This window comes from Anomaloglossus baeobatrachus, chromosome 5 (assembly GCF_048569485.1).
Source record: "Anomaloglossus baeobatrachus isolate aAnoBae1 chromosome 5, aAnoBae1.hap1, whole genome shotgun sequence".
NCBI classification, from domain to species: domain Eukaryota; kingdom Metazoa; phylum Chordata; class Amphibia; order Anura; family Aromobatidae; genus Anomaloglossus; species Anomaloglossus baeobatrachus.
The window spans coordinates 367,004,259-367,028,386 of record NC_134357.1 but is presented as its reverse complement, the minus strand read 5'-3'; the positions used below and the strand labels follow the sequence as shown (position 1 = coordinate 367,028,386).

General features: G+C 46.7%; 1 protein-coding gene across 1 annotated transcript in view; it reads right to left on the bottom strand.

Moving 5' to 3' along the window:
- Positions 1 to 6,947: 6,947 nt before the first annotated feature.
- LOC142311484 (amine oxidase [copper-containing] 3-like) overlaps positions 6,948 to 24,128 on the bottom strand; it is a 57,035-nt gene continuing 39,854 nt past the window's right edge. The window contains exon 4 of the mRNA XM_075349958.1: positions 6,948 to 10,912. Coding sequence (XP_075206073.1) covers positions 10,628 to 10,912 — 285 coding nt within the window. The 3' untranslated portion in view covers positions 6,948 to 10,627. The remainder of the gene's footprint in view (positions 10,913 to 24,128) is intronic.

Genomic DNA, 24,128 nt, shown 5'->3' with positions numbered 1-24,128 from the left:
TGACTACCAGCCTCCAAGAGAGTGGTACCTGTAACATGAAAAGTCTAAATTATTAGGTATCTGTGTTTCTTTTATTGTTTTACAAAGTTTGTTATTTTTCATATAGAAATGTTCGCAAACAACAGTGTTTTAATCAACAAGGTTTAAAACAGCAGAGAAAGATACCTGATTGGAAAGAAGATTTTATAGTGTGTACACCGGGTGCATGGACTTCGTTTTGTTTATGCACCAATATTTTGTAGTAGTAAAAATTGGACCATGATCATGGGACTGGTTGTGACCAACACAGACTTGTGTATTATAAATAGCTGCACCTCCTGTGCCCACCAGAGTCGTCTTTTGCAACACCCAGGATCTTAACCTGGTCACAGACCCAGAACAGGTATGCAGCGGGTCAGATTGTTTGGGTGGCGGGTTAATGGGATCCGGAACATTGGGACTGGACTGTCGCAGAAAGAGGCTGCAATGGAGCAGGTTGAGCCTCCACTACTAACTTAACCGGTAGCGTTCCGCTGTTGAACTGATGAACTTAAGAGTTACGTAACATTTAAGTACTGAGCCTCCCTAATGTGGGATGAATCTTGTAAATGAAAATGTTCTTTTTTTCTACTTTTGCAGTTTTGAAAAAAAAAATGAAACCTCTGATGTCCTGTAGCTCGAGGACGAGCTACGTTTAACCAAGGGGGAATGTAACGCCCCTGGACTATCAGGTCGTCACAGTCTATTGCACAATCTTCCCTCCCATGCAGTATCCATCTCCTTCTTGGTTATGGGTCCCCAACTATATGGTGTTGCCTACATCAGCTAATCAAAACCCTAGGTACACTCTGCACCACACCCACCAAACAAACCAGTAGATGGCTTGAGTGGAATAGAGTCACCCACCTAGGGGGGTTGGAGAAGGGTGGTCAGGAGTGTCAGGAGAAGAGAGTTGTAGTTTTGAAGTGAAGGAGAGAGGAGGTCAGGAGCAGGGCTCCTAGGAAGCTATCTAGGTGGCAGACGGAGGTCTGAGCCTAGAGGAGCTGGACCCCCGGTCGCAGGGGATCATGGCAAGGGGCACGGAACAGTTGAGGAGGACAGCCGACGGCCTTGCACCATCACCGGGTTGGGACCAGGGCACAAAGGTGTACGTGGACCCTAGGTCAGTGAGTAGCTTCAGGCAACCTGACAATTTACCCGACGAGAACGGAGCCTTCAAGATCCGCTCTCCACTCGCTCCAAAATCGAGGTACTAGCGCAACGAAGGGGATAGGACTTTCCACTGAAAACGGTCCAGAAAATCCCAAGCGTGAACCCTGAGAGCAAGCTCCCACACTTAGCCATAGTGGGGAGCGGGACCCGGCAAGTTCCATACTACCGGGACCAACACAGAAGTAAACTTAGTGCCAGGAGGCAGGTCACGGATCACCAGGCAGCACCATTGGGGACGGGACCCGAACTAGCTCCTCTCAGTGGCAGCGGTGTCCAGAACTTTGGTTTATCCAGTTGTCGGTGTCAGCTTAATTGACTGATTGAGTACGCAAGTGACCCACTTTGCACCCAACGGCACTCTCCCACACCATCACCGAGTCACCGGGGTATTCCCCCTACCCGTGGAGAGTTACAGCACCTGGCTGCCCCCGTTCCATCATCCCCGGGTACTCCCAACTGCAGCGGTGGTACTCCAATTACCACATACCACGGGTGGCGTCACGAACTTTACAATCCCCTGTAAATACCCCCTTCATTTGAGTGTCCGGAGACCCCCTCGAGCCACCGCAGATCCGGATCCTAGCAGCTCGGCTGCTGGCACAGTGCGGCACATATGCATAGAATAAAAATAACATTTATTATACTCACCTGCTGTCACTTTGTGGGTTCAGCCCTGGCTGATTCGGTGGTCTGTGCCAATAGAAGCGATGATGTCAGGCCTAAGCCACATGGCATGAAAATCGGACCGAGTGGAATGCGATAAAACATCATGTGACGCCCTGGTCAAGCCAGGTAGTCACAAATAGGGCCCCGCATTACACCTGTCCCTCATAGGTAACACACAACCAAACACTAAAACCCTAGTCATCCCCTCAGGGCTTGATGGACACACCAGGGGGCGGAACCAGGCTGTTGGAAGACGCCCACCTAGGAGTCTCAGACAGCCTGAGGCGGGAAAGTGAGAGAACAGTTTGAGAGTTTAAGTTGGAGAGATGTGTGGGCTGGAGCTGTGTGCAGCTCCAGCAGAGGAGAGAAACCAATTTCAGCAGATGCCAGGGTAGGAGCTCTGGTACCTTTGGCTAGGAGGCAGACGCCGGTCTCCGTCTGTAGGAGCCGGGAAGACGGCTCGGTGGAACCGAGAAGGACCGGGACAGGGTTGTAGCCTGCTGCTACCAATCCGGGGAACCGACTTGGAAACTGGAGCACAAAGGGGGGTACTCAAACCCTGAAGCTAGGTCCAGAAGCTACTAGGGGCTAGCTAATTAACTGATTGAGGCCAGGACTAGAGGTCCTGTCCCAGCCAAAGTTCCGACTGAAGACAACAGCCCAACGAGGGGGATAGAAGGCCACCGCCATGGCTCAGAGATCCCACGGGCCAGCGTCTGCGGGCAACGGGCTCCTTAGGCGACCACAAGCCGGGAGCAGACTCCTGAAGTTGCAAGCACAGGCAGTCCACCATTTCACACAGGTGCAGGAGAAAGACAGAGACCACCAGCTGGGTGGGGGACCGGACTGCAGCCGGCTCTGGGCACCGACCACCATCACCTTGGTTTACCAGAGACTCGTGTGTTTACTAATAGTGAGTACATCAGCACCCTCCGGTCGCCCATCTCTCTGCACCGCCAACCAAACCCAATGGGTCCCGGGGCCACCATCCCTGCCCATGGAGGGGTTAACAACTTGCTGCCGAACATCTCCCCCAAGTGCCCCATAACTGCAGCGGTAGTGTCCACCTTCACCACATTCCGTGTGTGGCGTCACAACCTTAACACGGCTCCGGCCATACACCTACGTCCCCAAACCACAACCCCCTTTTCAGTTGAAGTGACCGCGAGACCCCCGGTTCCGGAGACCCTCGAGCCACCCACTGAAGGTCTGGATCCGAGCAGCTCAGCTTCCAAGCACGGGGCGGTACTATCACATTCCACTCGGACCAATACGAGGGGCGATCCAAAAGTAATGATAATCGGTTATTACTATTGCACACAGAAATTAAAATAAAATGTTTTCTTCTCTCTTAGGTACCCACTAGTCCAGGAAAAAAAAATCACTTAGATAGGCCACGATTCCCAGGAGCTACATTTATTTGAATATGAACTGCTGAGGAGTGAACATCAAAATGGAAAAAAACGAGCTCAGAGCTGTCATCAAATGCCTCTGCTTGAAAAAAATGACTACCAAAGACATACACAGCGACTTGGTGGAAACATTGGGGGACTCTTCTCCTCCATATTCCACAGTTGCACACTGGGCCAAGGAATTTAAGCTGGGAAGAACATCGACGGAAGATGAACATCGTGAAGGACGCCCATCCACGTCCCTCAATGAAGAAAACGTGAAAAAAGTTGAAGAAGTTGTAATGGCAGATCGAAGAGTGACTATCAGGCATGTAGCTGAGGTCACAGGGATCTCATATGGCAGTATTCAAAGAATCCTTGCAAAAGAATTGCATATGAGAAAGGTCTCCGCGCGTTCGGTGCCAAAAATGTTCACCGACGAGCAAAAGAAGAAACGAGTTGACATTTCAATAGCAAATCTCGAAAAGTTCCAAGCAGACAAGGACAATTTTTTGTCACGTTTTTTGATCATGGACGAGACCTAGATCCACCACTTTGATCCCAAAACTAAACAACCATCGATGACATGGAAACGAGCCGACGAACGGATGCCGAAGAAATTCAAAGTGTCAAGCTCAGCAGGGAAGGTTATGGCGTCCGTTTTTTGGGTCACTGAAGGATATTATGTTGGACTATTTGTAGAAGGGAGCCACTATTACGGGCTCCTACTATGCAGAACAAGTAAGAAGATTGCGGGAGGCTATCAAGGAGAAAAGGCGCGGCAAACTGCGGGCTGGAGTGCTGTTTCACCAAGATAACGCGCTGGCTCACAAAGCTGCAGTTGCCATGGCAACCATTTAAGAAGCGGGCTTTGAACTGGTGGAACCCCCCCCCTATTCGCCAGATCTAGCCCCCAATGACTTCTTTCTCTTTCCTCGCCTCAAGGAACACCTCCGGGGCAAGAAATTTGACGACAATAGCGACGTGATAACCGCTGTTGGGGATTTTTTTGAGGGTCAAGATCAAGAATTTTTTTCGAAGGGAATTCTAAGTTTAGAAAAGAGATGGACTAAATGTATAGACTTGTTAGGAGACTATGTAGAAAAATATATATTTTTTTTAATATATTCATTCTGTTTATTATTGATTATCATTACTTTTGGATCGCCCCTCGTAATAACCTATGTTCCAGCACCCATGAGCGATTATTTTCTCGGACACAATCGGACTAAGAAAACAATCGCAACATGCTGTGATTTGTAATCTGAGACTCTTTCTCTCACACTCATTCAAGTCTATGGGGCGAGAGAATAATCGAACTGCACTCACGGACACCGGTGTACCGCGAGTGCAGTGCGAGAATAGCAATAGCCGGCTATGGAGGAGAGAGGGAATTAAATCCCTCCCTCCCCTCCGCAGCGCCGGCCCGCCCCTCCTCAGCACTGGCCCGCCCCTCCTCAGTGTCGGCCCGTCCCCCGCAGCTGAGGTCCGATCGCATGATCGGACCTCAGTCACAGTGGCACTCGCATGACACACGGCTCCTGCTTTGCTGCCAGCGCAAGCCAAGTGTCATGCGAAGATCGCATTAGTCCCGTGTGGCCTTGGCCTCACTGTTCATCTGAGGTCTGTGATTGGCTGCAGCATACAGGTGACTATAATTGACAATCAGTGGATGTTTCTCTGATGACAAGTTTCAGTCACCTGACTGCTTAGTCAATCACAGGCCTACGACAGAAGAATGCTGATGTCATCGATTCCAATGAAGACCACCAGAGTGGCCGGTGCTTAATCCTTAAAACTGACAATAGAGAATGCTTGATTTTGCTATTTTAACAATACAGTGGAACCTTGCTTAACGAGAACAATCCGTTCTGGGACTGTGCTTGTTAACCAAGTTACTCGTTCAGTAGAGCAAGATTTCCCATAGGATTCGTTCCACAACTTGTTAAATGTCCCATCCTGGTCCCCTATTCTATCATTCCACACATGCACAAACGCACACAAACAAGTACAAACACACACAAACTCACAGAAACACACAAACACACAAGCACCCATGCACACACACATATTATATGCTCACCTTACCTTCCATTCCATCGCCGGTCTCCTGGGACTTGCTGTTCTCTGGTATGGGGCCGGGCTGTGTATCGGGTTACCATAACGACGAGGGAGGAACTTCCGCGGCCAGAGCGCTGACGTCAAAGGCAGAGCCGCTTGCCTCTGATTGGCCAGCGTGCTGCCTTTGCGTAGCAGTGACAGGAAGTTCCTGCTTCATCGCTATGGATGCCGATGCACAGCCTGGAGTGGAGCGGAGCGGCGAACTACAGGACCCAGGAGGCCGGCGATGAAACTGAAGGTACACATATTATATGCTCACCTTACCTTCCGTTCCACCGCCGGCCTCATGGTACTTGTAGTTCGCCGCGAGGACATCGCAATGTACCCAGGAACTACAAGAACCATGAGGCCGGCGGTGGAACTGAAGGTAAGGTGAGCATAATACTGTATGTGTGTGCATGCATGTGTGTTTGTGTGTGTTTTGTGCATACAAGTGTGTGTTTGTGTGGACTGCAAGTGCGGGTTAGAGTGCAGTGGATGTACGGAATCGGAAGTGTGTGCAGTGAGGATTTTGCTCGTCCAGCAAAGCTTTCTCGTAAACCGGGTTACAAATTTACAGAAAGCTTTGCTTGTTAAGCGAAATTCTCGTTAAGTGGGTTACTCGTTAAGTGAGGTTCCGCTGTATCCTAGCTCTGTAAAAGTTATTTTTATAAATCGAATAAACCCTTTAATGCACATTGTGATCTATGGTATGATAATCAAATAAAAGTAGTAGAATATTGTGTGACTGTAAAACTTCAGTAATGACATGTTTCCTTGATAACTGAAATATTTTGTAGGGTCATCTATTTATTATATTGAACCCCTTCCAAAAAATGATCATGTTTACACTGTACCCTATAGTAAGGTAAGTAAATAGGAGAAGTACATGTAAATTATAAAGGGTACCTTGAAGTCACTGACACAAAGGTTTCAATACTAAAGACAGGACCGTCCTGACTGGGTACACCTTGTTGTGGTGGGATGGCATCTACGCTTTTTGATCAAATAGTGTCAACCAAGTACCCTTTGCTATTTACATGTACTACTACTATATACTTATATATTTACTTACTATAGGGTATATACTCATTTTGATTTTTTTTTTCTCTTGGGTTTTATTTATTATACTGCCAACAGTGTGTTAAAGTGATGGATTTGGTCTTTGAGACCAGGAAGATGTCTGGGATCTTTCGTGGACCTGGAAACTCATAGAGACATGTCTGATTTTGATCTGAGGGTCAAATCAAAATCGGCGATGAATCTCTACAGGTTTCTGAAAAAATGGACCTAAGTGTGGTCCGATTTTCACGGACTATCAGAAAGAAAAAGGTGAAGAGTTTTTGTCTTTTTTCTCCGTGTATGAGAGAAACTGATGACTTTTGGACCACACTCTGATCCAAAAATTGATACAATTGAAAATGGGAGTATTGTTTTATTTTGTTCTTAGTATACTTTTTTAGATATTTGTTGATTCTTTAAAAAAAACACAACAAAAAACAAATAATGGAATATTTGAATATTCTCCTAAAGTCTTAGTTCAAAATAAGTCTTAGAAATATCTTTCTATACAAAATAATGAAGAATAAAGCCAAGATGTGTGAAAATACATAACTCCTTTACTAATATCTGCCAAAGGTGAGAACATCGCTCCTTGCTATGTATTTTCTAGTTTAGACCATGTGAAGTAAGTTGGAGACTGGAATGAATACAATGTAAAAGCAAAATAAAGTGACATTTATGTGATAAACTGTTTTAATAACACCTTATATTTCTTGTAAATATAGAGTATGATGAAATACTTTTACATCAGATATATAAGAAATACATAATTCTTATTGAAACCAATCTTTTTTTGTCCATTGAATTAAATGAATGTGAACCATAACTAACCCAATTCATCATTGTCTTTGCTCCTTTTTTGAGAAAAAAAAAGGGTGTAAGGCTATGTGCCCACGCTAGAATGTCCCTGCGGATTTTTCTGCCTGAAAATCCGCGACTTTCGCGGCAAATCCGCACCCGCGGATTTGCCGCGAATTTACCGCGGATTTACCGCGGATTTGCCGCGGATTTTGATGCGGATTTCATTTTTTTTTTTCCCCCATTCAAAACCAAAAATCCGGACCAAATCTGCACCAAACAATTGACATGCTGCAGATTTTTCCGGATCAAAATCCGCGGCAAATCCGCAGCGGAAAAATCCGCACAATGGACACAGCATTTCCAAAATGCCATTGAAATGGCTTGGAAGTGCCGCTGCTGCAGATTTTCGGGAAATCCGCGGCAAATCCGCGGTAAATCCGCAGCGTGGGCACATAGCCTAAGGGTGCAACAGTAGGTTCACAAGAACATATGGAAAAAAATGGACAGCACATGGACCAATGTTAAACAATGGGGGAGAACTGATGAACACATTTTTCACTGACCGAATCTACATGTGTAAAAAAAACGCAGTACTCACTAGTATCTTCCATGTGTCAGGTCAAACTAGTCCATTCGAGTGTATAATTGCAAAACAAAAATGGATTCTTTAAGGCTCACCTCACATCAGCAGTATTTTGCCGCAAAATTGAATCCGATACAAATGCGTTTCAGTTCCATTCATTTGAAATGGAATCGAGGCAAGATGCGGTCACATGCGGTTGTGTATGACGCACGCAACCGCATGTGACTTCATCTTGTAATTCCATTGGAAATTAATGGAACTGAAACGCATTTGTACCGGATCCAGTTTTGCGGCAAAATATTGCTGATGTGAGGTGAGCCTAAAATAGGTCCCGTAACTGAAAATGGTCTTGAAAACTATTGATAGCAGCTGTTAAAAAAATGAATTATATACAGATTGCACACAGATGACAAATGAGAAAAAAAGTGTCGGAGTTTTCTCGATGAAAGTGGTACAATTTATTATATGCTCGTGGGAACCCAGCTTAATAGTGACTGTTATATTTGCATCTTATTTCTTATTTAATTTGCACCTTTTCTAAGATAACATTACTTGTTTTCATTTGTTTGGCTGTTTTTTTTTTCGACAATATTGGTGTGGTTTTCATTATCTGTCTATTTTTATTATTGCACAGATGAAGACTGATGTAAGACATTTTAAAGTCTGATGTGACTTTTTGCTCTAAAATGAAGCAAAAAAAGGTAAAAGACAAAAAAAAACATCTTGGACTTTGCACAAAAATCATGATCATCAACCCATTTGGAAAAAGTAAGTCACTTAAAAAACTAAGTTAAACAAAACGGAAATGAATCATTGGGGTCTATATGTTTTTAGGTAAATCAAATATCAAACTAATGAACTGTTGTATAAAGGAGACTGCTTTGTGAGCACCAAAACTCTATAAGCTCTTGCACAGTATAATTTTATACACCTTAAGGCTATGTGCGCACTACAGCAAAATACCCGCGGATTTACCCGCGGATTTGCCGCGGAAATTTCTTGAGAAATGTCTGCAATCTTTGTGCAGACATTTCCCATGAAATTCTATGAGAAAAAAAAAAAAGCTGTGCGCACTGGTGCGGATTTTTCTCAAGAAAGTTTCTTGAGGAAAATTTCTCGAGAAACTTTCTTGAGAAAATGAACATGTCCATTAAATCCGCAGGTATCCCACGGATTTCTGCAGTACAGACTGCAAAAATCCGCAGGGAACCACCCGCGGGCAAATCGCGGCAAATACGCGGTAAATCCGCGGCTAATCCGCGGCAAATACGCGGCAAATCCGCATGCGGTTTTACCGCGGATCTTTTCCGGAGGTCAGCAATTCTTCACTCCCAGAAGTTTCTCGAGAAGATTTTCTCGAGAAACTTCACATCTCTAGTGCGCACATAGCCTTAAGATCTATGGAGCCATGATATGGCAACCATAGCAGTATAAGAGGCCATAATATTCATCTCAATGTCTCTTATTTCATACAGTGCTATTCTGAAGCTGATTGCTTCTAGGGGTGAATACGTTTGTAATATGGTGGTTGGTGGCTATGGCTTTGTTCTACAGAGCCAAAGGGTCACTACGTGCCAGCATATACGTTTTGGGTGTAGTTCCCTAAAATGTTATTCTCAATTTCTATATTCATGATATATCTTTGAAAAATGCCATAAATGTACGATAAATGGGAATCCCATTGCTGGGACTTCCATGTATCTTGAGAGTGGTGTCCCCTTCACACGCCATTGACAGAGGAGAAATAGCCATGAATGTGTAGCTCTATTCATTTATTTTTCCATTTGTCTATACAAGTAAATAAGTAGAGCTCACTATGTGCGGGTACATCTTCGCCTACAGCGGCATGTAACTGGACTCCATTCTCAAGATAAATGTGGGTCCCAGTAGTGGGTCTGCAAACTGTCATACATTTATGGCATACCCTTTTGATATGCGATCAGTGTAGAAGATAAGAATAAACCTTGAAAATACATGTGTAAGCTTGTTAAGTTGCACTTCTCAATCTTTTTTGACTATTATCCCTCTAAAGCTGAGGCCACACGAGGATTATTGCATGTCCTTGCATGACAGTTTTATCTCATGCTCACAGCACAGCGGGAGCCGAGTGTCACGTGAGGGTCATGCGACTGTGGTCCGATTGTACGATCAGACCACAGCTGCAGGGGGGGGGCGGCACTGCCGAGGGGAGGGCCGATGCTGCGGAGGGGGGGCTGGACCTGCAAAGGTGACGGAGGGATTTATCTCCCTCTCTCCTCCATTGCCGGCTATTGCGATTCTCGCACTGCACTCACGTTACACCGGTGTAACGCGAGTGCAATGCAATGTTTCTCTCACCCCATAGACTTGTATGGGTGTGAGTGAAACAGGATCGCATTCCACTTGCAGAATGCTGCGACTGTTTTCTTACTCCGATTAGGGCTGAGAAAATAATCGCTTATGGGAGCGGCCCCATAGAGTAATATTGGTCCGAGTGGAATGAGATTTTTTATCACATTCCACTTGCTCCGTCTTTCTTGCAGTGTGTCCTAGAACTAAGACAATGTCCTAACCTCATTCTGGAATATTTGTCTCCTCTATTGACCCTGAACCTGTGTTGAACTCTCAAAATTGTAAAGTATATTATTGTTAGACAATCCTAGAATGCAATATTTTGCCCTTAAACAACAATTTCAAGATGTATGGTTTCATTTTGATGAATGATTCTCTTGACGATCATGACATTCCCTTCAAAGATGGTCATTATGATAAAACATTAGAATAGGAAACTCTACTTATACAGGAATTAATATGAATGCCAGTACTAAGGAATAATACCCAGAAATAGTTGTCCTTATAAATTCACCAGACTTTTGAAGCCTTCATATGTGAAAGGAGGAATCTGAGGTGCACATGGTGGGTTCTTGGAGACGCAGGCAACAGGGTTCACGTCACAAGAACCATAGTTCTGTTCACTCTGGAAATAAACTGCATCTGGTGAATTCACAGAAGGGTCTACATCAAAATAATTAAAGGGCCTCAGCAAAAATCCCACAGCATTGCCTGGAGTGGCCGTGTTTGGCAGGTCCTCGGAGTGTGGAATATGAAGAAATCCAGCTGTGATCCAAGCAACCAAGTCCTAAGGCGACAAAGAGAACAGGTTGGACTCCAAATAGACAAGAGGTGCATGATGAATATGCATTCATTTGATTAATTAAAAAAGTAACAGTATATTTGTAATGTAGATGGTGTGTTTCTACAGCTCCTCTGTAGGCCTTTGTATCTCCACCGTTACCGATACGGTTATGGACTAAAAACACACCATGAGTGATCTGTTCTCCTGCAGAGATGTGTCTCTCCCTTGTGTCTGCCCTCTTTTTTTGTTACACTTGAAGATAGGGCAGATGGGCAGGAAAAAGGATTATACAAAAATTAATAAGATTTTAGTAATCAAAACTATTTACTATGATCAATTAGCAATAACATTAAAATGCATCCACATAGAGTAAAGGCAGTGCAATATACAGTAATATCCATAATGTGGACCATTCCAGTATTTGACTGGGGCCCCCTGACTGCTGTGCCCCGTAATAATGGGTTAATCTGGTCGTCCCATGTAATTTTATGCCTCCTCCCAGTTTGTTGCAGCCAATAATTCTTCTCTCCTCCTACTCCTGCTTCCCCCTTTATAATTTCAATCCCTTCTTTTTCCGGTCTCTCCCCACTCTGTGGGACCCAGAGGCAGCTGTCCCCGCTGTGCACCTGGAGAGAGTGAGTACGGCAGTCGATCTAACCGCTGCCATCCCAGACTATCAGGAGGGATGGGGATGCATGGCTGTCATCCCAGATCTCTGGCCAGTGTCCCGTCCCTCCTGATGGTTAAACTCCTGTCCCTGCTCACAGCCATGCCAGCAGGAGGTCAGCGTGCCTGCCTGCATCGGCCCAGTGGAGGCAGCGTGCACCTCCTCACTCACCTCCCCCTCCTCCCTCCCAGCCTTGATAGTCTGCTCTGGCTGCTCCTCTGTCAGTAAGGCTAAGTTCACATTTCCGCTAAAATCTATCAGTCACAATCCGCTGCTCTTGTAAACAGCGGAATCCGTTTAGCGGATTCCGCTGCTCCCATAGACTTGTATGAGCAGCGGATTGTGACTGATGATGCTGCGTTGCACCCTCCGCCCGACTGATCAGTCGTGGAACGACTGACCGCCGGGCGGGAGGAACGCAGCATGTAACGTTTTTTGAGCAGCGAGATCCGTCGGATTTCGCTGCGCATGCTCTCTGGCTCCCTGCACACGTCACCAGCTTTGGTTGGTTACCCGATATTTACCCTGGTTACGGTGCAAGGAGCCAGCGCTAAGTGGTGTAGGCCCGTAACCAAGGTAAATATCGGGTAACCAAGGTAAACATCGGGTGCTTTGCTGTTACCCGATATTTAGGCTGGTTACGTGTGCAGGGAGGCCGACACTTCCCCGCTCGGCCCCGCCCCCTCCCGCACTCCGCACATGTATGTACACACACACACACACCTGTCCCCAGCCATGCAGACAAGCACTGACACCCTCGTCTGGCCCCGCCCCCTGCTCGGCTCCGCCCCCTCCCGCACTTTGCATGTGCACACACACACATACATACATACATACATGCACATACACACACTCACCTGTCCCCAGCCATGCAGACCGCAGCACTTCCACTGACATCCTCAGCGCCTGGCCCCGCCCCCCGCTCGGCTCCGCCCCCTCCCGCACTTTGCATGTGCACACACATACATACATACATACATACATACATGCACATACACACACTCACTCACTCACAGATACACTCACCTGTCCCCAGCCATGCAGACCGCAGCACTTCCACTGACATCCTCAGCGCCTGGCCCCGCTCCCCGCTCGGCTCTGCCCCAGAACTCCGCCCCCCGCACACAACGGAATCCGACAAAGAATTCTGTTCTTTGTCATCCGTTGTACAGCGTTGAACAGCGCATCAGTCACATGCGTCAAGCGACGCATGTGACTGATACAAATCAACGGAAATGTGAACTTAGCCTATCAGAGCAGTAGCATCGCCCCCACCCTTTGTGCTATGCCCTAGTAACTGCACTGAACCCGTGGTTGGACTGTGTGGACGCTCCATTCTGGCCCCGCCCACCATCACTGAGCGATTGCCACGCCCCCTCTATACAGGGAGTGCATCGCTACTATTTTAACTACCTGCACCCACCGTGGATGAGCTTCTACCCTGTGGATGAGCCTGGAATGTATGGGCTCTTCCCAGGTGGTTAGTCCTAGAGTGTATGAGCTCCTTCCAGGTGGATGAGCCTGGAATGTATGGACTCTTCCCAGGTGGTTAGTCCTGGAGTGTATGGGCTCCTTTCAGGTGGTGGATGTGGCTGGTTTGGTTGATGGACATGGGATATTTCCTCGTGTCCGCTATAATAATTCCCACCCTCCTACCCCCATTATAGTGTATATGTAACAATAAATAGAACATTTAAAAAAAAAAAAAACAAACAAAACAAACGTTTATTCCCTCTAGAAATGTTGGGCGGCATGGAGCCCACACATTGTAGAATCTATCCCACCTATATACTGCCCCAATATCAAACCCACCCTGCAGTGTTAGTTGCCTCTATAATGGGCGAGCGCAGCGCCTCATTCAGTGGGGTCCATGCTCTGCATCATAGTAAACACACGTGATGTGCGTGTTCCCCTCCCCGCAGCTATAAAACCACTGCATTACTGCTTCTGCCCCCCACCCCATTATTAACCCCTAAACTGCATGTGCTGCCTCCTGCTGGCATGGCTCTTTAAACCCCCCCCCCCCCTGCCCCCTCCTTGGTCCTTGAGCATGCGGGTGCTGGATCCCCGGCATGGCGGTGCTGCCATTACAGCTGTGGTACCCGCTCCGCACGGTGACGCTCCTCGGTATCAGTCACTGCTGGCCGGCCCGTAATAGCCGGAGCAGTCGTTTGCATTACCACAGGCGTTCAGGAAGGAGTCATCGCTCAAGACGTTTGCCACGGCGTTCACCTTCATTGTCTGAAGAATCCCTAATCATTGGCAAGGCCCCACAGAAGGGCATGTTACAGGTCCTCCCGCCGACCCTCCAGCATCTGCCTGGGCCAGCCGGACTCTCCTGGTTCCTCCTGACAGCGGTGAGTACCCTTGGGTTGATTAGTCTTCCATGATCCCAGTTTATAATAATAGTAATAATAACAACTATAATGATGTCAGTAAAAAAAAAAAAAAAAAATGCTTTAGTTAACCAGATCCCCAGGAATTAAGGGTACACTAACCCCTGCTAGTAACCGCGGTATCCTAAAAGAACCCGCAGATGAAGAAGAAAAAAAAAACAAAAACAGGCGTTTCCAGTTCAGGGTTGCGCTATGACTAGTTATATAGCCTGTCGTACAGCGGTTTGGTGAGAGGGTTATAGCAGGTAGGCATCCACCAATTAAAGTGCAATGGATGAGAACATGGCGTCAAGTATTTGATCCCTGCGCGTTTCTCAGAGAGACGCTAAGTTACCGGGTTGCCATTTGCTTTTGGGGGTTTGCCCATGATGCTTTACTTGTTCTCCCATACTGGGGTCTCTGGATCCATCCCCGCTCAGGGTCAGTTTGTGTTAGGACACCCCTCTGCTGCCCCCTATCGCCAGGTCACCTACCTAATTATTATTAACCATTCATTATTAGATGATGTCGCGGCTATCTGCATCCATGTGTTCAGCCTTAACCATGGTGTTTCTAATAATGTCTTACAAGAGTTCATTGTTAACCCCGATATATCCGATAATGACATTTACACAAGTGTGTTTTTGTATGTGTATATATAGAAATATATATTATACTGTAGCTATCAGATTCCATCTCCTCTCTCAGGTTTACATCAGTAACATGCATCATCACACATCGGGTCCCACACTGTCACCGTTTTTTCTGCATTTTTGGTTACTTTGCAGACTTCAATTTATGACACGTTTCTTCTTTCGTTGTTTTATTCATGTTATTACATTCAGTCATTTTACTTCTTTCCTTTAATGGTCATTAATTACGTGACGGGGTCTTTCCATCATATGCCACCTTGATGATTTAATGCTTCTCAACTTTATTAACCACGTTTGTCCCTTTTTGTTTGGTCCAGTGTTCCTTATTTAGAGCCGCACCCTTTGTGATGGGTACTTGTTCATTTCGGGTAGTGATTCCCTCAGCGGGTGGCATTTTCCCTCCTCTGTTTTTTTTTTTTTTTTTCCTTTTCAGACTTGGCCTTTTGCCGTGATTACGACATAGCTCAATGGTAGTGTGCAGGTTACAGATAGAGCTCGGGGTTCAGTCCCATTCGTGGACATTTTTACATTTCACCATCGTGGTATCCTATAAAAATATTGTATAATGCTACATCCTTTTATCCTATAATTGCCTTACTGCAGTCCCTGGGTTGGGATTTTATCTTTTCAATGTTGTCGGTTCTGTGCGTTGTGGGGTCTAGGGTTTGGATACTTCACCTAGAATTTCTGTGTTGTTTCCCATTGATACTACACTTGATACCACACCCGGACTTGTTTTTGCTTTTGGTTAATAAACATGAGCATTCCTATTCTTAAACCCCTTACCCTCCCCCGGTACATCGCCTGTTAGGTTATTGTTCTTTAGTGTTTGGTTTCCCCATACCCGTGAAGTATCGTTGCTTAAGCCCCTCCTTGCTTTCATTATACTCTGAAAGTTTTGCCCCAATGCCCGAATGGAGGGGATCCATTTCCATCATGATGCGCTCGGTTATTGATGCTGGTGAAGTCGTTGGCGGCTCCACAACATGGTGAGCTTACGGTAAAACATGATGTGAGTGATATTCGTTTTCGATCACCATTTCTTCATATGTTTACTATTAAGTGTTTTTCCTTTTTCACACCATCGAGCCTTTAGGTATTGGTTCTTGCGTTCCTTGTTTTCTATCCTTGGACCAATTTTCTCCTGTCCTTAGTTTCTACTGACCTTTCTTTTGCAATCAATGTTTCTCCATACATTCACTGCTAAGTGTTAAGTGATTGCTTCCAAAAGTAGTAAGAACTATAAAAAAGAAAAAAAAAAAGTCCAAATGAGCGTAATCTAGGTTTCCAATAGTTTTATTTATTTTCGCCAGTCCATGTAATGGTTGGCAGCTGGTCTTTTACGCATATATACATATATAGTGTTTTTCAGTATTTCCTTATTGTACAGGTGATGGAATTATTAAGATGAAATCAGACATTGCCAAAGGTTCTCTCTACAGGATATCCTCAATCATGTACAGGAGCCTTGAAATGACTTCTAGACTGATCTTACTGTATTGTCTATTTCAGTTATACAATTTCACTTATGTAAAAAAAAAAGTACTTTCTTGCATTACTAAAGGCTGTGATTTAATTGCGAAGGATATACTGTATAGGGTAGTCTTGCACATTTGCACACCAGATACGACGCAGGGTGCTGACTATACATCAATTTCAACAAAAATTAGGAAATAAGGCCATCATGAGAAAAAGAAATAAAAATGATTGGAATGGTCAAACAAAAAAAAAAAAAAAAAACATTAGCTCTTAAAAATAGGTAGGTGCTACTTCTGGTAGGTGTGGTTAAGCGCCTTTACGCTGCTTTTGCATACTGGGTGATTTGCAGTGTCCCAATCATGGGAGGAGAAGTGGAATAATACAATTTTGTTCCCCAGAACAAGTCCTGGTGATCTTTGTTATGATACCGTAAGTTTTGCAGTTGGTCTTTTCAGTTCGGATTCCAAGGTCAAATCACAGAGCCTTTATGTACTGATTGTTTCCTCAGGTATATTAGACCAGTTTATTGCTTTGGTAACAATTTTCTCTTTTTCAGATGGTGTCAGATCCGTGCTATGGATTTTTTTTTGGCTGCTCACCATGAACAGCCCGGAGAATGGAGAGCTATGCAGGTGGAAGTGGACGTTCATTGGAGAGGCATCAGAGACCGGTTTTGGCAGTAACGATCTGCCAAAAGAGTTATGATCTTACTGGACGCATTTTTACATGTTACTTTTTGGGATGACCTCTGCCTCTTCCTTGTAGATTCTCACTATGATGAGTTCCAGGTTGATTTAGGAGCGAATACTGGTTTAGTCAGGTCATTCCTTGTGATCTTGTATTGATTTAGTCAAAGGTCATTCATCGCGTGGTATGACAGAGCGGCTATTGATGGATTGTTGGGTACACTTCATGCTGGAGTGCCACGTTTTATTTGAGGCGAACGATTCAGAGCTTCTGTTTCTCACTGGTATACGTTTAACATGACTAAAGCCCACTTTACACGTTGCAATTAGTTGTACAATCGCATTTGCGATGTGACACGCCCAGGTTGCATACGGGATCTATCAGATTTCACGTTGGTCGTTCATTTGCTGTCACACGAGCGTTAGTAGTCTATGTTAAATTGGTCAATTTTGTGTGCGATCCTTTAGATCATGTGTTCTGTGACGTATGCATTGAGCACCTTTTCTTTTTTTTATTTATTGACTTGCCAAGCGTGTGTAATGTGGGATGCGTTTTTACTATGTCATCTGCCATTCAGCTCTGCTACATGGCCGCTAACAGCAGACACAGACAGCCATGTAGCAGAGCTGAATGGCAGATGACAGCAGACACAGACAGAGCCGCACTGTCAGAATGAACTCGGGTGAACTTCACCCGACTTCATTGTGATGCTGCGGCTCTGTCTGTGTCGCGTCCTGATTAGCGGTCACCAGTGAAGACTCACCGGTGACCACTAATCCCCTGAGTAACTGAAGTTAGCAGCCCTCTCTCATATACTCACCGATCCCCGGCGCCGCGTTGCACGGCATTCACACTGCTCCGGCAGCTTTTACTGTTTTGAAAAAGCCGGCCGCCCATTAAACAATTTCGTATTCCCTGCTTTCCCCGCCCACCAGCGCCTATGATTGGTTACAGTGAGACACGCCCCCACTCTGAGTGACAGGTGTCACACTGCACCCAATCACAGCAGCCGGTGGGCGTGTCTATACTGTGTAGTGAAATAAATAATTAAATAATTAAAAAAAACGGCGTGCGGTTCCCCCCATTTTTAAAACCAGCCAGATAAAGCCATACGGCTGAAGGCTGGTATTCTCAGGATGGGGAGCTCCACGTTATGGGGAGCCCCCCACCCTAACAATATCAGCCAACAGCCGCCCAGAATTGCCGCATACATTATATGCGACAGTTCTGGGACTGTACCCGGCTCTTCCCGATTTACCCTGGTGCGTTGGCAAATCGGGGTAATAAGGAGTTATTGGGAGCCCATAGCTGCCAATAAGTCCTAGATTAATCATGTCAGGCGTCTATGAGACACCCTCCATGATTAATCTGTAAGTTACAGTAAATAAACACACACACCAGAAAAAAATCCTTTATTAGAAATAAAAACACACACATATACCCTGGTTCACCACTTTAATCAGCCCCAAAAAGCCCTCCTTGTCCGGCGTAATCCAGGATGATCCAGCGTCGCATCCAGCGCTGCTGCATGGAGGTGACCGGAGCCGCAGCAGACACAGCCGCTCCGGTCACCTCCACACAGCAAATGAACACAGCCGCGCGATCAGCTGCTGTCACTGAGGTTACCCGCGGCCACCGCTGCATCCACCGGTGGCCGCGGGTAACCTCAGTGACAGCAGCTGATCGCACGGCTGTCTTCATTTGCTGCATGGAGGTGACCGGAGCGGCTGTGTCTGCTGCGGCTCCGGTCACCTCCATGCAGCTGCGGTTGAAGCGACGCTGGATCATCCTGGATTACGCCGGACAAGGAGGGCTTTTTGGGGCTGATTAAAGTGGTGAACCAGGGTATATGTGTGTGTTTTTATTTCTAATAAAGGATTTTTTCGGGTGTGTGTTTATTTACTGTAACTTACAGATTAATCATGGAGGGTGTCTCATAGACGCCTGACATGATTAATCTAGGACTTATTGGCAGCTATGGGCTCCCAATAACTCCTTATTACCCCGATTTGCCAACGCACCAGGGTAAATCGGGAAGAGCCGGGTACAGTCCCAGAACTGTCGCATCTAATGTATGCGGCAATTCTGGGCGGCTGTTGGCTGATATTGTTAGGGTGGGGGGCTCCCCATAACGTGGAGCTCCCCATCCTGAGAATACCAGCCTTCAGCCGTATGGCTTTATCTGGCTGGTTTTAAAAATGGGGGGAACCGCACGCCGTTTTTTTTAATTATTTAATTATTTATTTCACTACACAGTATAGACACGCCCACCGGCTGCTGTGATTGGGTGCAGTGTGACACCTGTCACTCAGAGTGGGGGCGTGTCTCACTGTAACCAATCATAGGCGCCGGTGGGCGGGGAAAGCAGGGAATACGAGATTGTTTAATGGGCGGCCGGCTTTTTCAAAACAGTAAAAGCCGCAGGAGCAGTGTGAATGCCGTGCAGCGCCAGGGATCGGGGATCGGTGAGTATATGAGAGAGGGGGATAGACTGACATGGACTGAGAGTGAGGGACAGAGATAGTGACGGACTGACAGAGATTAGTGCATGACAGACATTGTGAGGCGCTTCAGAACGCAGCTTTTTAGCTGCGCTCTGAAGCAGACCTTTTTTAAGCTGTGGTGCAGAGCGCACACCTGCGCACATAGCATCAGACAACAAAATCGTATGAGGGATGTCACACGTTACAATTGACTAGGTTCGTGCAACAAAACGCTCAATTCTAGAGAATGATACGATGTGTTTGCGATCAACGGTTTTGCGTACAATCCTGATCGCATGTAGCTGTCACACGCAGATACCTCACAAACGATGCCGGATGTGCGTCACTTACAACTTGACCCCAACGACGGATTGTGAGATATATTGAAGCGTGTGTAGCGGGCTTTAGGGTTGATATTTCTTTGGTTTGCAGGTTGGTATTTAGCATGCCTTAGTTTCTGGGTGGGGGTCGGAGCACAGTTTGCCACTTTGCTCCTCCTTGGCAGTCAATTCAACAACGTTGGTGGTTTTTTGGTACAAAAGTTACCCCTGCCGGGAGTCCGGCTGCGGCACAACGCTTTGTACTGGTTTACTGTGATTTATTTCAATGGTTTTAGTTTGATATTTTGGGCTGTGACCGACCACCATCCACTAAAAGATGAGATTTGATTATTAAATCTCCATAATAAAGAGTTCTGATTTTATATACCTGAGTCTGATTCTTCATTACATGGGACGATTGGTTGTGGGTTTGTTGGGGTCTCAGCAGTCATGTATAGTGTCCGATTTGCTTGATAACTCCAATTTGTTTAGGGGTAATGGGTAGAGATAAGCAGACCCCTGGAAGTTTGATTTGACAGGTTCAGCTGGACTTTAGATAAAGTTCGGTTTGGGACCCAGACTTGACCTGTACCCCAATGGAAGTCACTAATTGGGCAATTCGGGTCTCATCCCACATGCAGTCAGCCATAAACAGAAAACGTCTGGAGGAGGGGGAGGGTTTTTTCATTTTTTTTTTGTTTGGTGCACACTATATCTGATAATGCTGTTCTTACCCCCAATGTGAGCCGATCAAACACAGGGATGGTCGTGCGAGTGGTGTTGCTCATACGTAAGGCATCCAAACTCTGAACCCACACACTTTTTTTTTAAGTAAAGTCTGTGTTCAGTATGAACACTGAACACCAAACTTTGGGTTCGCTCATCTGTATTAATGGGAACAACGATTACAGATTCTCTCCCCCAATAATATACAGTGTAGTGTTGAGCGAGTATGCTTGTCACTAATCGGTACTCGCACGAGTATCACTGTACTCGGGCTACTCGGCGGGGACCGAGTAATCTCGCGATACTCGTGCTGTACTCGTGGTCTTCAACCCAGCATGTTGGCGCTCATTTGAGAGCCAGCCCTCATGCAGGGATTGGCTGGCAGACCACTGCAATGCCACAGCCCTGTTAGTTGTGGAATTGCAGTGATTGGCCGGCCTGCACAGCGTGACCGAGCCTTTATACCGGCGGGCGCGCTGTGCTCTGCACACAGCCATCCAGACAGTCAGTGCAGGGAGAGTGTTGCTGCTTCAGGGAAAGGTTTGCGGCCCTTTATAGTTATTTCCGTAGCAGGGCTGCAAACAGTGTGAGCAGAAGTCCTTCTCAGGACTATTGTAGTTGTATACAGGCAGGCAGGGTATAGCCAGGTCGGAGTACAGGAGAAGAGTCCTTCTCAGGACTATTGTTGCTGTATACAGGCAGGGCAGGCAGGGTATAGCCAGGTTGGAATACAGGCTAGTGACCAGAAGAGTCCTTCTCAGGACTATTGTAGCCGTATACAGGCAGGCAGGCAGGCAGGGTATATAGCCATTCCTAGTGGTGATCGTATACCAGCCTTCATCATATCTGGGGCTGGTGTACACAGTCTAAAACAGTCCTGATAGTGTCAGACTTCTCAGTAATTGTCGCTCCTAAAAACCTGTTAGGTTCTTAGTGCGTCCGTACTTGCATTTAAAAACCGCACGTGTGTGCCTGTCGGTAGCAGCGTACAGGTGCACTTGTGTGCGTTTTTCACAAACTAGTATATAACGCACAAGTCTAGTGAATAATACACGTCAGCAGTGTCTGATAGTGTCAAACCTCTCAGTAATTGTCGCTCCTAAAAACCTGTTAGGTTGTTATTGCGTCCGTGCTTGCATTTAAAAAACGCACGTGTGTGGCTGTCGGTGGCAGTGTACAGGTGCACTTGTGTGCGTTTTTCACAAACTAGTATATAACGCACAAGTCTAGTGAATAATACACGTCAGTCAGCAGTGTCTGATAGTGTCAAACTTCTCAGTAATTGTCGCTCCTAAAAACCTGTTAGGTTCTTATTGCGTCCGTGCTTGCATTTAAAAACCGCACGTGTGTGGCAGTCGGTGGCAGCGTCAGGCTCCACATTGTCCCTGGATAGAGACGTGCATGATGGCCTGTAAACCTGAAGTGCCCATTGTAAGGAAGTGGGTCTATTGTAGTATAGCCCTTAGGCAGGGCAGCCAAAAATTTGGAGGCTCCACATTGTCCCTGGATAGAGACATGCATGAGGGCCTGTAAACCTGAAGTGCCCATTGTAAGGAAGTGGGTCTATTGTAGTATAGCCCTTTGGCAGGGCAGCCAAAAATTGGGAGGCTCCACATTGTCCCTGGATAGAGACGTGCATGAGGGCCTCAAAACATTGTTCCCATTGCAAAGGAGCGGGTCTCCTGTCGTTGTAATGCCCATTCTGAAAGAATGGGTGAAAAAATTTGCCACTGGGGGTATACCTGAAACAACGGCCTAACTATTGTAACGGTCATCATGGTGGCGCATGAGGAGAAGGAGGAGCAGTCCAGCGATTAGCCAAAGTCCAGAAGTGTGTACCCATGGGTGAGTGGAGGTACATGGCAAATTCCAGTTACAAACTTTAAATTCCGCTGTCATTTGCTGGTGAAGTCTGGCCCAATCCAACCCTTGTTCATCTTGATCAGAGTCAGCCTGTCAGCATTTTCAGTTGACAGGCGGGTGCGTTTATCTGTAATGATTCCACCTGCAGCACTAAAAACACGCTCTGACAAAACGCTAGGGGCAGGGCAGGCCAGGACTTCCAAGGCGTAGAGAGCCAATTCATGCCACGTGTCCAGCTTGGATACCCAATAATTGTAAGGCACAGAGGAATGTTGGAGTACAGTTGTTCGATCTGCAAGGTACTCCTTGAGCATCTGGGCAAACTTAGAATTTCTTGTGGTACTACCCCACACCTCAGGGGCTGTGGTATGTGAGGGGCTGAGAAAACTGTCCCACATCTTAAAGACTGTTCCCCTACCTCTGGCGGATTGGACTTGTGCCCCTCTTGGCTGTACGCCTTGGTTGTCCACTGATTCCTGACCTATGCCGCTAGCGTTTTGTCAGGGGAATGCTTTGCCTACTTCCGTGACTATGGCCTTCTGGAACTGCTGAATTTTGCCTGACCTCTCCGCCTCGGGAATAAGAGACATAAAGTTCTCCTTTTAGCGTGGGTCTAACAGTGTTACCAACCACTAATGATTGTCGGCCAAGATGTTCTTAACGCGAGGGTCACGAGACAGGTAGCTTACCATAAAGTCAGCCATGTGCGCCAGACTCTTAACAGCCATCACTTCAGTATCCTGACCAACACGATGACTTGACATGCTGTCCTCCTCCTCCTCCTCCTCATCTACCTTGTCCTCTGGCCAGCCACGCTGAACCGAGGATATGACTGCATGTCATATCCTCAATTTGGCCGGAGAGTTTCTCCATGTCTTCATCCTCCTCCTCGTCATAGTCCTCCACTGCACGTTGTGATGAGACGAGGCTGGGCTGTGTGTTATCACCCACACCCACTACTGTTTCTTGCTCCAACTCATCGTTCTCCGCCTGCAATGCATCATGTTTGTTTTTGAGCAGAGACCATTTTAGAAGGCAGAGAAGCGGTATGGTGATGCTAATAATGTTGTCATCGCCGCTCACCATCTTGGTGGAGTCCTCAAAGTTTTGGCGGATGGTACATAGGTCGGACATCCATCTCCACTCCTCAGGTGTTATGTGTGGAGTTTGACCCATTTCCCGACGGCTTAGGTGATGCAGGTACTCAACAACTGCCCTCTTCTGCTCACATATCCTGACCAACATGTGCAGAGTTGGATTCCAACGCGTGGGGACATCACACACCAGTCTGTGAGCCGGAAGATGCAAATGGCGCTGAAAGCCGGCAAGGCCGGCTGAAGCAGTAGGTGACTTTCGAAAATGTGCAGACAGGTGGCGAACTTTTACCAGCAGATCAGACAGCTCTGGGTATGACTTTAGAAACCGCTGAACCACGAGGTTGAGCACATGGGCCACGCATGGAACATGTGTCAGCTGGCCTCGCCTCAAAGCCGCCACCAGGTTCCGGCCATTGTCACACACGACCTTTCCTGGCTTTAGGTTCAGAGGTGTGAGCCAGTGATCTGCCTGCTGTTTCAGAGCTGTCCACACCTCTTCTGCATTGTGGGGTTTGTCACCTATGCAGATTAGCTTCAGCACAGCCTGTTGCCGCTTCGCCGAGGCAGTGCTGCAGTGCTTCCAGCTTGGGACTGGTGTGGAGGGTAAAGTGGATGAGGATGCGCAGGAGGAGGAGGAGGCTGAGGAGCATGACATTCCGGAGCTGTAGAGTGTAGGTGAAACCCTGACTGAGGTAGGGCCTGCAAACCTTGGTGTGGGAAGGACGTGTTCCGTCCCTCGCTCAGACTGGGTCCCAGCTTCCACAATATTAACCCAGTGTGCCGTCAACGAGATGTAGCGGCCTTGCCCACAAGCACTTGTCCACGTGTCTGTGGTTAGGTGGACTTTGGCTGAAACAGCATTGTTCAGG